At 54.8% G+C, this 13,453-nt stretch overlaps 5 protein-coding genes across 5 annotated transcripts; 1 reads left to right on the top strand and 4 right to left on the bottom strand.

Annotated features, from left to right (window-relative positions):
- Positions 1-175: 175 nt before the first annotated feature.
- Positions 176-1,615, bottom strand: JDV02_009527 (uncharacterized protein; the record flags this gene model as incomplete). The annotated part of the gene is made up of 2 exons (XM_047991196.1): positions 176-1,338; positions 1,402-1,615. 2 exons carry the CDS (start codon positions 1,613-1,615, stop codon positions 176-178), a joined length of 1,377 nt encoding a protein of 458 aa, XP_047847206.1.
- A 1,612-nt stretch (positions 1,616-3,227) lies between these two features.
- JDV02_009528 (uncharacterized protein) lies at positions 3,228-4,947 on the top strand (the record flags this gene model as incomplete). The annotated part of the gene is made up of 2 exons (XM_047991197.1): positions 3,228-3,387; positions 3,446-4,947. 2 exons carry the CDS (start codon positions 3,228-3,230, stop codon positions 4,945-4,947), a joined length of 1,662 nt encoding a protein of 553 aa, XP_047847207.1.
- Positions 4,948-5,398: 451 nt separating this feature from the next.
- Positions 5,399-6,512, bottom strand: JDV02_009529 (uncharacterized protein; the record flags this gene model as incomplete). The annotated part of the gene is made up of 3 exons (XM_047991198.1): positions 5,399-5,718; positions 5,784-6,258; positions 6,321-6,512. 3 exons carry the CDS (start codon positions 6,510-6,512, stop codon positions 5,399-5,401), a joined length of 987 nt encoding a protein of 328 aa, XP_047847208.1.
- Positions 6,513-9,262: 2,750 nt separating this feature from the next.
- Positions 9,263-11,564, bottom strand: JDV02_009530 (uncharacterized protein; the record flags this gene model as incomplete). Its single annotated transcript, XM_047991199.1, has 6 exons — positions 9,263-9,684; positions 9,749-9,935; positions 10,052-10,176; positions 10,234-10,507; positions 10,582-11,117; positions 11,192-11,564. The coding sequence occupies 6 exons, from the start codon at positions 11,562-11,564 to the stop codon at positions 9,263-9,265; spliced, it is 1,917 nt and encodes a 638-aa protein (XP_047847209.1).
- Positions 11,565-12,499: 935 nt separating this feature from the next.
- Positions 12,500-13,333, bottom strand: JDV02_009531 (uncharacterized protein). Its single transcript, XM_047991200.1, has 3 exons — positions 13,086-13,333; positions 12,806-12,993; positions 12,500-12,717 (listed from the first exon to the last, which is right to left on the bottom strand). The coding sequence occupies exons 1-3, from the start codon at positions 13,273-13,275 to the stop codon at positions 12,571-12,573; spliced, it is 525 nt and encodes a 174-aa protein (XP_047847210.1). The 5' UTR covers positions 13,276-13,333; the 3' UTR covers positions 12,500-12,570.
- Positions 13,334-13,453: the final 120 nt, after the last annotated feature.

Raw genomic sequence — 13,453 nt, forward strand, 5'->3', positions numbered from 1 at the left:
GTGATCTCCCCGCTGGTTGTACGAAGGCGCTTGCTCAGCCCTACGCAGTCCACGCACATATTGCAAGCCCAAGCATCGGTGTGGAGAGCTTGACGAAGGATGTCTGAGCTGCTGTTGTCATTCTCGGTGTGAGTTTACGACTGAATGGTCGTGCATAACGTTGCCCACTAGTTAGTTACTCTCGCAGCACGCTCCTCAACCATTGAACCCCCTGCGATGCCCCAATAATCATCCCGGCAAGCGTTGAAGTCAGCCCTGTAAACACGACGACGCGGTCATATTTCCCAGCTCCGAATCGCTCCGGTGCCGTCGCGTCTGTCATCAAGGCAGCGCTCAGCGGCCCGACCAGGACATTGCCAACTCCCTGCAGAAATATGAAGATGGCGAACATCACAAAGACCGTGCTAGGCTCGTTGCTCAGGGCCCGACCCATGGCGACACGTAGAGTACCGAAGCCGAAGCCGAAGAAGCCGTAGATGAGCGCGAACACGGCCAGAGGGGGCATGGACTTGGCCAGCCCCCACGCCGTGAAGGAGACCGCCGCCGTCGCGACGCAGCACGACGTGGCTAAAGAGCTGGCGGAAAAGCTCTTATCCGACAGAAAGCCGAGCACAAACTGTCCGAGAACCTGCGCAATCGACAGCAGCGCCAAGAGTATCGCTCCCTCAAATGGGGACAGGCCCAGGGATGATGCATACGACGGCAAGAACACGACAGGAAAGAAGAATCCGAGTCCCTGGACCAGCACGGCGCACGCATATACCCAGAACATTGGTCTTTTCACAAACGTCCAATCCGTCCGCGGCAGGCTTGGGTGGCTAGCCATGGGCATGCGACCCTTGAAGAGCGGAAGCAGCGGCGCGGTAAGGATGGTCATGGCCACGGAGCTGGCCCGCAGTGTCGTGTGACGGCCGTACTTGGCAAGCAGAGCCTCCATGATGAACGGCATGACGGTGCCTGTCGCGCCAGACGCTGCAGACATGAGGCCGAATGCCATGCCTTTACGAGTGACCCACCACTCATTCAGCATGCTGAAGATGGGAAACGCGAGTGTCAGAAATCCGAAACCGTATAGAAAGCCCTGCGTGCCAATCAATGCGTTGACGGACGAGGCGAAGGAGGCGGTCAGTAGGCCGAGAATGGTCAAGAACCACCCAACGCATATCTGAGGCTTCCGATACCGTGGGAAACGCGTTGCGACAAAGGCAGAAAGGGGACAACCAAGCGTTGTCAGGCCCTGTGCCAGTGTTCCAACCATGGGCACCTTGGAAATGTCATCGCGGAATTCTGGAAGCTTGCTGTAGTAGTTCTGAAAAACGCCAAAGCACATTGGGAAACCTATTCACAGTCAACATGACAAGACGCCCTTGCTTGTTTCACACTAGTAGGTCTCCGACGCACCCCAAAACAAGGCCTCGAAGACAAAGGCCGCTATCAGGACAACCCAAGCATCTCGCCCACCATCGACCGGCCGAAACCGGTCTTGCACCGGGGCCTCCTCCGGGTTGTCATCGACATCGAGAGCGGTTTGGTCATCAGTGCCAGCAACATCGACGTGTAGACTCAACCGTTCATGTAACTCATACGTGCTCACAGACGCAGTTCTGGTAGCCATTTGTCCAAATTTTGTCGATTGAGGAATTAGAATGGAAGTGAACGGGACGTGCTGGGCAGAGCGTGCCAGCATGGAAACCTTTTTTTACACAACTTCCAGAAGCCCAACCTTACCAGGCGACAAGAGAAGGGCGCACGATGCCACGTAGACAAACGCCGAGTCTAGCCGCACCGCTACAGATTTCTAGAGAGATCTCCTCCACGTCGTGATACTACGTAGCTCGCCTGACCTTTTGATCAACTCCGCACGAGCCGAGTGGTCGATTCGAGCGACGTGGCATCGGACTCTTGTCGCCCTGACAGTTCCAGGTGCCCCGGTCTCGGACATTCGGCGGCGACCTGATTTGGAAATCGTTATCACGGTGGAGTCTGATACGGCGTTGGGCCGATGTAGATCCACACTGGTACAAAGCGCGCGATTGCCGATGGTAGGTGCCGCGAATCTGGTTGTACGTACTTTCGTACATGTTATTCTGATCGTATATATAACCTTCTGATAGCCCCTGCTTTCCAGGCAGATATCAAACCCTTATTATCCTCAACATGGCCGGATCACTTCATCTTCTATACATGATGTCGAATGATTCCGCCAAAGGCCGAGTCGCACCATCTCATCTAAGTCCAAGAAGCTGCTGCTTACCCTACACCCTGGCATTTGCGAAGATCAGTGCAATCTGCGCGCACGAAGTGCATGCACAATTCAGCGCAATAGAGGGACAAGACCTATTTCTGTGTTTAAAGTTAACGTTGCGACAGGGACGTCCTGAAAAGCGAAGACCGGGAGTGTCGGCTGCTGCCCTCGAGTCCGGTCGTTACAGCTTCGCTGGTTCCCCCGGCCACTCTTGGTCGAAAAGGGGGCTGCTGGTCATGGACTGCTGCTGCTGTCGACGTCAGGTTGGCACGACGAGCGCGGCGAGCCGGCGTCAGGAACGCTGTGACACATTGCCAGTGCGCTTCCCTTCCCCGCACCGCCGCTGTCTCCCACAGTGGCCCGTGTCATACGAACCAACGCGTTGGGTCTCAAGTTCTTGGGTAGTACCCGATCAGCGCAGCATCGTCGTCGACCATGGCGTGGCAACAATCGCGTTAGTATGTATTAGCGTCAAGAGTGCAATACATGACGGAAATCAACTTGCGTGCTTCATAGACCGTCGCGTTGACCTATGGCTGCCAGCCAGATCGCCGAGAGTTGTTGGCCTGCTGGTCCGTAACCTTGCGTGAGCCAGGTCGGAGCGTGATCCCGACTTTGTGGTGCGTCCAGCCGCGTTGTTGGTTCCACAAGGCAGCGACATTCGACACCCTTTCGCGTTCGTGTCGGAGACCCTTTCCGGTGGATTCCCCCAGCCGTGCTGGATGTGACCAGACTGCATGCGGCCAATTGTCGCGTCCCGAATCAGCTCACACGGGGTTCGTCAGGGCGTTGCTGCGACGTGGCTTCGCAAGGCCAGGCACCGATCAATGTCTCCTTAAAATGACCCAGCTACCCGATCTTGTTGGTACTGCAGGTACAAATCGTTCAAGAAGCGCCTCTCGTCCGTGAAGGCTCTCAAAGAAGATCGGCTCCTCCCTTTTCTGCGCTCGGTCCTGCCTCGAGTCGCCCCTCGATCACAAACATGTTCACGAAACAAGACGAAGCCGGCGAACATGATTCGCCACCCATCCATGTTGAGCACCATGGCACCATGGGCGAGTCATCTGCCGTGGAAATCGGGGACCAGACAGACGAGCTACATCGTGGGCTCAAGAGTCGCCACATCCAATTCATAGCACTGAGTATTTCCTCCTGGGCTGTTGCTGCTTCGCCATGCCACAACTGACATCAAATGTGCAGGCGGTGCGATCGGGACGGGCTTATTCATCGGTTCCGGATCGATCCTGGCCAGTACGGGCCCGGCGTCTCTTTTCCTCGCCTACATCTGCATGATTTTCGTGGTTTGGGTAATCATGGACTGTCTTGCCGAAATGGTCACATACTTGCCATTGCGTGGCGTCACGATCCCCTACCTGGTCGGCCGGTTCCTCGACCCGAGCGTGGCTTTTACAGCTGGCTGGAATTACTGGTTCGCCTACGCCATCTTGATTGGTGCCGAGGCCACCGCCGCCGGCATCGTCGTCGAATACTGGAAGCCACCCGTGCACGTGGCGCTCTGGATCGCCATCATCCTTGCCGTGTTGCTCGTTCTCAACATCTTCTCCGTCAGCTACTACGGCGAATCGGAGTTTTGGTTCTCCAGCATCAAGTTCATCACAATCATAGGACTCATCATCGTCGGCATTGTAATCTTCTTCGGTGGGGGCCCTGACCAGCACGGAATATTGGGCTTCTCCAATTGGAAAGTTCCCGACGGTGCGTTCAAGGAGTTTGGCAAGAAGTCTGGCGTAGATGGAGACGCGGGACGATTCCTCGGTTTCTGGTATGCCTTTATTCAAGCGAGTTTTGCGTTTCTGCTTTCGGCCGAGCTCATCGCCATCGCCGCCGGGGAGACTGTTGCACCACGGCGAAACATTCCGAAAGCGGCTCGTCGCTTTGCCTGGCGGCTACTCATATTTTACGGATGCTCCTCCCTCATCGTGGGCATTCTTGTGCCGTCGACCGAGAAGGATCTCTTGGGGGCTTCGGACGCTGGCGCTTCTCCATTCGTCATCGGGATTCACAATGCGGGTATTCCGGTCCTGAACCACATCATCAACGCCGCCATCCTGACGTCAGCCTGGTCCGCAGGAAATTCGTTTCTATTTTCCGGTAGCCGTGTCTTGTACTCACTTGCCAAGGACGGCGATGCGCCTCGCATCTTCCAGACCACGAACAAGAAAGGCGTTCCTTGGGTAGCTGTCGTCGCGACGTGGTCTATCGGCCTCCTGGCCTTCCTCAATGTGTCAAATTCTGGCGGTGTCGTTTTTGGTTGGCTGGTCAACATCATTATCGGGTGCGGTTTCATATCCTGGATCATCATCTGCATCACATATCTCCGGTTCAGAAGAGCAATGCAGTACCATGGTCTCCTGGACACTCTTCCGTTCCGGTCCCGCCTTCAACCATACAAGACATGGGTCGTCCTCGTCACCGTCATCATTTTGACTCTTACCAAGGGGTTTGACATATTCCTCGCCGGGAATTGGGACGCAAAGTCCTTTGTGGCTGCGTACATCACCTTGCCATTGGTGCTGGCGATATATATTGGCCACAAGATCTGGTCCCGGACCCCGCTTTATATTCCCACAAAGGATATTGATGTTTTGACGGGAAAGAGGGAAATGGATGCGCTTGAAGCCAGGGAAGTGCCCAGGGTGCCAAAGAATTGGCTTGAGAAGATCTGGTACTGGGTTGCCTGAGTTGGCCGTCAACGTTGTTACCAGGCGCAAGGTGTTGTGCCGCAACAGTTGGCATTGTGGCTCGTTTAAGTAGAAGGCAGCTTCGATGTATTTGCAACCATGTACAAAGTGTTTCAGAATGCTACATCAGTCAGCCGAAAGCCGCCTAATGTCATATTTTCGGGCTTTGACTAAACCGAAACGTTCAAGTCTTATCACAGAGTATTCGTGAGTCAACGGTGGTTGTTCAAGAGTCGTATTGCAGCTGCGGCATGGTCTAGCATACCATAGGTGATCATGATTCCAGTAGGATACTATATACTTTGTGCTTTCAACTACGCTGTGTCAATATCTTCAAGAAAGAGAAGTGAAGTGCCTCCACAAACGTTGCCAACCGGGTCCAATAAAAACGTAACGTGGATCCCGGGCTCTCCACCAGTATGGAAGTCCGCTATGGGTTCCTTCAAGAAGTTCACGCCCAACTATCAATGGCTTTATACGTCTTGTGATTGACATCGACGGCGCGTCTCGCAATGAAGCTGCGCTTCGTGACCGTCTTCGACTTGTTGTTGATATCGATGCACCCGGGGACGTTTTCGGTGGAGCACAACGGGCTCAGCGTCTTGGTGCCCATATCGCAGAACTTGCCGTCGGATCCAACAAAGTCGGGACCGTAAGATGTGGTGGATGTGCATAACTCCTCGGCGGTGTGTTGGGTGATGTTTGACATGACCAGTTTCTGCTCCATCCAAGGAAGGCGTGCGCGGCGTTCAACTCGCTTTTGGGGTCGCTCTGGTCAGAATTGTTAGCAAGAAGTCATCATGTGTATCATCGGCCTGATGGTGGACTTGACATACTGCTGATTGGCCCACTGTCTGGACCGAAAAGTGAGCGGTCGCACGCCTTGGAGTTGTCGATCGTCTTCACAGCGTCCTCGCCGTATCCACTGACGCTGAACTTGAGGGCGGCCCTGGGGATTTTGTTGTTGTGGTCCTTGTCTAGCCAGGTGCATCTCGGGATGAATGGTTTGCTCAGGTCCTTGTCGACGAACCCTGCCTTCTCCTTTGACGGATACCAAGGCTGGCCACAGTAATACCCGACGTCGCCCGTCCAGGCTCCGCCGGGGGTTCCGTCGAACTGAGAGACCGAGACCCAGGCGATGCATACTCCATCTGTCGAGGCGGCGACGCCGACATATTCAGCCCGCGTGCCGCCAGAGACAGAGTCGATGACGAAGTCATCTATATCGCCAGAGCCGATATGTTTCCCGTCGGCCCAACCTAGGTAGCAGTTCTCTGAGTCCCAGGCATAGATTGAGTTGAATCCGCCGTCCTAATAAAACACGTTAGACACGTGTCACACACCACAAAGATATCGAGGACATCTAAACTCACAAGTTCGGCGTCGTCGCCGCCAGAAGTGCCAACCTTCACCCGTACGGTCGGTCCTCGAACTTTTTTCTCGTCGGGCATGTTGGCCAATCCAAAGTTGACAATACCCAACATTGAACCCACAAAGCCAACGGTCTTGAGGAAACCTTCTAGGGGAGACGTGGCCCGAATCTCCAGCGTGTCCTCTGTTGCCATGGTGGTGTATCAGAGACTTTCGGTTTCAAAATGGCTTTATGACTCTTGCCCAGATATGTATGGGTGGAGGGATAATGCAGAAGGTCTGCTGAGACTAGTGCGGTCGGGATAGAGTCGCCTTTATATGAAAAGCTACTGCAGGCGGGCGGCCCGCTTGCGAAAGAAGGGGCTTCCGGCAGGACCAAGCTGCCGCTCACGGTTACGTATCAGGGCCTCCAGTATTGTACACAAGCATTCACCAACACTGCGTGCTCCAGTCTCGCGCTGGGCCCTCGTAACGCGTGAGTGTTCTGGTTCGTCGTGCTGGGTCTGTCCCGCTGGGCTGGGACTCTGCACCAACGCGTGCTACCAGATGCGGAGCCGCAGCAACATGGATCGTCGCGTTGGTAGTCATTCAATCAAGGCGCGTGGACTTCATCAGCTGCCAACGGGGCGGATCCGAAAGATCGTGGGGATCTTATTGATGGCGCTGTAGAAGGGCATTGTACGTGATGGGCACCTGGTGCTATCGTGCATGACTCTTATCCCGTGATGCGCATCTTGAAACACGACGCAGTGGCCAGAGCTCGCCCCGTTCTCCATATGATATACATCAGTACAGTATTATGCTCACTGTGCCCTACTGCGGTTGCCGGCGAGTGTCGAACACTGTACTGCTGTGTGAGTGCATTCTCACTTGGAGCCATCGTCTCTTCTAACTACCAAGTTAACAATGGCACACACCATCAAATACAGTACAGTAGGGCGTCTACGCACAAAACAAACCTCGACTCTTCGCTCGCTACTTGGAAACCTGCCCCGGCTGGTGTCCTTCCCCACGCGAGCGAGGGCCGCATTCTTCGGCCCGCCAGCGCGTGGGATTCGCGTGGAGGCCATCACTCGCGGTCTATCGTGCAGCTCCCCCCACATCAAGGCACAGACGCATCTGGGATGAAGCTTTGGCCGTCAGCGAGCCCCTGCCGTAGGCTGTGTGCCGCCGCGGCTATCGTCGTTCGTTGGCGCGCATCGTCGTCGAGGGATTTTGCTATTTTTTGCCTTCGTATTCCGCCACTTACACTCGGGCCTCGTGAAGAGGGGCCAATCAGTTCCCAGCATAGACGCCATATCTCAAGTTCCAACGACAACTCTCCCATGGCCGCCTCCAACGGGTGGGGACGGACCAGGTACTACGATGCTGTAATTGCAGGATAATTCACACAACTAACTAGCTTGTGCCCACATCTGTGGGATGGCATGGGACCGTTCCCCAGCTCCAGTCCCCAGCAAACAACTACGATTTACCCACGGGGCGCACGTGGCATTGTGCGCGTTGTCCATCGCCACCTAGTAGTAGTATGTGCCAATCTATGGGGACATCAACACTTCATGTTCATACGGGCCCATATCCGGGCCCTCGGGTGCTGCTTGCCGGCATCACCAGTGCGCGTGGCGGGGGACTTATGTCGTTGGCGATCCACTCGACAAGCACACGCTCAACTCGAGCAGTCTGCGGGGTCATCCAGCTTTGGCCGCCATGCGATCGTTTAGCTGAGAATATTGCGCGGGGGTGGAGGCTGGCGACAATTTGCCATCATGTGCACGACGTAATGGCTATGTAGAATGACATGAGGGTCCGTCTGTTCGCACCAACAGCTCAAGGTGCTAGTCGATGTGGTCGCGGCCCAGCAGATCGAGGATGCAATCGCGCGCTCCATGTGCAAAAGTGGATGGGTTTCAGGGCCAGTTTTCCGTAATAAATGCCGTGTACGCACTTGGAGGGACCAGTAATAAACTGCAACTAGGCCCCCCTTTCTTTCCTCCCGGCTTCCCTCCCTGCTTGGCGAATACAGCAGTATCATATTTCAAGGCAAATTCGAAAAATGAAGCTCCAACTGATGATCCTCTCCTTGGGCGCCGCAGTCGCGCTTGCGGCCCCAGCCTTCGATGACCAGCCAACCAACGATGTGCCACACTGCATAGACGGCAGCATCCCGGACCTCAAGATAAGCGAGTTTAAATCGAGTATGCCGCCCTGGAACTCTTCACCGATCCCAGTGGGCGTCGAAAAGAGATACTAACTAGTGAACTTTGATAGGTGAATCGTGCCGTCAAAAGTGCTTCGGGAGAGAGAAGACATCTGGAAAGGGCAAATATGGAATCTGCGCTGGCTATTGCGTGCAGCCTGCCGGCGGCGCATATTCAATTTATAGATGCGACGGTAGGTTCAAATCCGCGAAATCTATCCCCCCTTCCCAAGCGAGGCCCCTTGCCTCCATTTTCCCTCGTGGAGCAACTGCTGATATCACGCAATATATAGGCACAAGACCTTCTAAGAATTATGGATGAGCAAAGCGTCGCGCCACTTCAACTTCTATGTATACACTTTTGGTGGGAAGATTTCAGTGATTGACTTGGTATTACTTAGTTGTCTTAGTCAATAGCATTCCATGTACATGTCCCATTGATGCGTGTTTCGAAAGAAGCCTGTGTGAATAACTCAATGCATAGAGCAGAGAATCCAGTGATCCATGTCATAACACTTAAAGCAAGCCCATAAAAGACTCAAAGCAAGGGGTACACGGCAATTGCCATCAAAGGCTCCCAGCCCAATATTGTCGAACATGATTACATGTGCGGTATCGCCGCAGATTATTCCTTTGCTAGGCAACGTTGAAGACATCCATAGTAGCCACACGTCTCTCCGTATGAACAAACAAGCAGCTCAGTGACCAGAATAGCTCCTCAAAATGCCGCTTGGTGGCTGGCTAGCCTCAGCTAGAGTCTGGCAAATACTCAACATCAAGTTGGTCCGCCAACTCCATTAGCTCCTGCGGGAGCAGCCCAGCCACCCCGTCCGTCACAAAGACATCCCAGAACGGGTTATTAAGTATGTCGTCTGAGAGCGCGCAATCTACATCAGCCGGCAGGGACTGGTCGTCGCCCGACGTGGATGGTGGTGGCGGGTCGCATTTGCCTGGGGTGATGAGTGCCGCCATGACGTATTCGAGCTGACTGAGTTCCGCTTTCCGTAAAGGAGCTACAAGGCTGCCATCGGCAATCATCTTGTCGAGCACGTGCTGGATGTTGCCGCACCACGCATCGTCCTGAAGAAGCGAGGGGCTTATGACGCGCAGCAGATAGAGCACAAAGGCCGACGAAAATGCGGCCTCGAGTTGGAACGGCAAGAAGGAATCTAGGTTTTTTTTGTTCAGCATCAGATCATAGCAGACGGGCTCCCGTGTTGCGGTCATCCGTACCTAGCAAGTCTTCATCGGCCAGCGCATGAAGCATCTTCAGTTCAGTCTGCGCCGAGTCGACACACGACTGCAGCAGCGAGCGTACTGGAGGCGTCAAAGAAATCGTCTCCGACGTCTGAGTGTGTGAGGTTTCGACGTGCATCTGTAATGCGCACATGACCAAAGGCCGCGTGGTGAGGACAACGCACTGTATTGACTCAGTTCGCCGCCGCTGAAAGGAGAATGCAGTGCGTCCAAACAAAGAACACCTACATGATGATAGCATATCATTAATCTCTGTGCCATTCGAGATGCACGGCTCACAGACCCTTGAAAATGCGTCCTGAAAAAGTCCTTTAGGTCCTGGGAGAGTCGAGCCAGGTCTCGGAGTATAGACTGCGTATTCGGGATCAGGGAGCCGTCCGATGCTCCTCCCGATCCATACACCGCTGTTGCTACATTAGTCCCATCACGATCATCGGTGTCAAACGGAAGCTTAGACCTACTTGTGAATATCCTAGCCGTTAGTCCAGAGAGCTGCACGTGTAATGTCATGTTCATGGCGTCTATGGAGCTGTGGAGCTGCGATGGCAACTTCGCGGTGATGTCGTCATCCGGTAGCGAATTCGGCACGCCCATCAGTGCTCCAAACTCTCGCTCTAAAATGTACACGACCCAGAACACGGTGTTGCACCGCCTCGAGTAGTCCATGCCTACAATATGCTCGGGCATGTGCCTGTGTATACCCTCAACCAGGCAGACCCGCAAAGCCTGGCCAATCTGTAGTGGTGGGAACAAAGGTCAGCTAGACTGGCTGGCTCGTCCTTGACAGATTTGCTTGACGTGCGGCTTACATGATGAAAGGCAGCCACTCTCATATCCACACTCTGAAAGTACAGAGCTGCCAGTACCAGACTCTGAATGGCTTGTATCGGGTCCGCACTGAGTCCGGACTGGTCCGGCAGAAGAGACATGGCCGCCAGGGCATAGTCATACCCCGGCGGGCCACGGCTGCGACTACGGACTAGGAACGCCTTCCCATACGCCAATATGAGTAGGAACTGGGCATACCAAGACCTCGAAGAGCGTGCTTTCGCCGCGGGGTTTTCGTACAGGCTGTGGATGTCTTGAATGAATGTACTCTCATCAATCAATAGGAAGAGAACCCCAAGATAGAACTTGGCCGTGTTGAACAACAGCAGCGCGTAGTCCAGCGGGGGCAAGTTGCTAACATCCGGGGTCTCACTGGGGCCGAGGGGGCTCCATTGCAACTGGAATGCCCCTCTGTCTGGCCCGTGCCACGGGTCAGGCGCCGCGTCGGGTATACGCTTCCCCAACATGGCGAAGACTCGCCGGCAGAAGGACCATGACGATGTCGGTCCCATAAACCCTGTATGTACACATCTTAGCGTTAACGAGATGATGTCTCTATGTTTCATATCGAGGCACGTGGGCTCAACGGACAATACTTCCCGAATGCCGGGGCAAAGGTGTGATCATTGTCTCCCAAGGGGTTTTGTTGGAACACCATTGTAGTGGCTGATCCGATGGTCTCGGCGAGGGTCCCGTCGTCCGATCGCACATCAGGCAGGTCTTTTTGTTTCAATCTGGAGGGCGACAGCAGCTGCCCACGATCCTGTTCTGTGGGGACGGTTACGACATGGAGTTGATGGTCGTCTTCCAACGCCGCCACCTCCATCGCATCTTCGGGATCACGACCATGTTCGGTGTCCGGTCGCTCGACTTGCGCCTCCGTCGGATGACGCTCGTCTGCGCTAAGAACAGGTGTCCGCGGAAGCTCGCTTCGAGTGAGGAGTTGTTGGAGATAGCTGTTCATGATGAGACGGTCATTATTGTAAGTTCTGTTACGGTCGGTTGGCCTAGCGCGCGCGCGCCGTACCTCTTGGGAATCGATATCCGCTCCTCTTCGACCACGAATTTGCACCGCTCCTTCTTTCGGTCGCAGCGGGTACACGGCTGGGATCCGGAACATTTGACTTTGTGCAGGCGACATCGTTCGCATCTATCTGCCATCAGCTAGTCAGTCGTGTCAAGGAGGATGCGCGCAGACTCATACGCCTTGGAACACTTCTTGATGACTCGGTTCGGTCGATTGCGACCCGGCGAGCGCATGCCAGGGCTGTTCGCCAAGCTCATTGGGAGACCTAGACAGACAGTCAGACAACAGACATGCAGTGACACTGATCTGATCTGGTGTTTGGTGTCTCTTCCCCCTCCCGGCGAAACGAAGCCAAACGGCTTTATGGGGTCATGGATGTCTTCCCCCACATGGTCACAGCGTCAATACCGAGTCCCCCCTCTCCCCCTTCTAGTATTACCACACAAGCCTGTCACGCGACTTGGTCTAACCTCTGTTGGCTGCCTATCAACGTTGACTAATAAGTCCGTTTAGACGATGCGGATTGGGCAATTTCAATTCAGAAGAGAAGACGGTGACGACTTGTTAGTGGTTCATCAGAGCAACTGATGAGCTCTGTAGGCGCCAGAGAAGTTGAGGTCGTGTGTAGATGTCTCAGATGCAGCCTCCTGTGCTGCGCTGTGCTGCGCCGCTGGCAGCCAGCACGAGGCAGCAGCAACAGGATACCTATTGGGTTCACTGGCAGGGTGTCACACAAGATGCGGAACGCAAAATAATGGCGAATCGGTAAGATGCCGATATGTAATGCTAGCTTGTTGGACCTGTGAAGATTCCCAAGGTGTGCGCCCTGCGTAGATCCACATCGCGCTGGGCATCCTCTTCACCCGAACACCCACTCATTCGTTCAAGCTGGTGTTGTCGGGGCTCATCGCCTGTGCTCCAAACCTCATGACCTCGTCATCACCTAGTACAGTGCTATAATGTCCATTTCCATGCTCGCACTTGCCGGCAACCGGTTGGCCTCGCAGGAGCTGCGTGCAGGCTTGTGCGGAAAGTACGTCGCGTAAACCTCATTCATCACTTTGAAGTCGTCCATGTTTTGGAAGTATACCTACGAATTTTGAGCCAATTGTCATCACAGGCATGATAAAATAAGAAAGGGAAATTTTGTTTGCAAAATTGGTGACGCAGAAACTCACCGTGATCTTGACGACCTTGTCCAGGCCTGACCCGGCGGCCTCCAAAACAGCCTTTGCATTTTGGCACATCTTGTGCGTCTTCTCCGCGGTCGTGCCGTCAATGAGCTTCCCGTCCGTCTCGGCGGGTATCTGGCCCGAGACGAAGACGAAGCCATTGGCCTTGATGGCCTGCGAGTATGGCCCGATGGCTGCACGGTTGAAGTGAGCATCGTGCATGCGGGTCATTCAGCGGCGGCGGCGCGGGGTCGATGCCGCTCGGTGGGTTGCTACTATTACTCACGTGTGACGCCCTTGGGGGTAAAGACGGGCTCCATGGCGGCGGCGGCGCTCCTCCTCAGGGCGTTGGTCGAGGAGAGTGATCGGAGCGCCATGATAGGCACCAAGGAGGCGGGGGAAGGCCGTGACCGGCGCGCCACCAACAACATGGCGGCGCGCGAGGAGGGGGCGACGGCCGCAATCCGGAGTGTCATCCCTGGTGGCTGGCTGAAGGCTTCGAGAAATGGTACTGTGTTGTAGTAGTGTACTGTAGGTGCATGTGTCCAGTCCAGCGATGCTGCTCCTCTCGATTTCTCCAAGGGCCAAGACAACCACCCCTTCGCATCGTTTTATCTCCATGGGTTCGGTCAGTCGTGGCTTGACCCCGAGTTC

Source organism: Purpureocillium takamizusanense, chromosome 10, assembly GCF_022605165.1.
Source record: "Purpureocillium takamizusanense chromosome 10, complete sequence".
In the NCBI taxonomy this organism is placed as follows: Eukaryota; Fungi; Ascomycota; class Sordariomycetes; order Hypocreales; family Ophiocordycipitaceae; genus Purpureocillium; species Purpureocillium takamizusanense.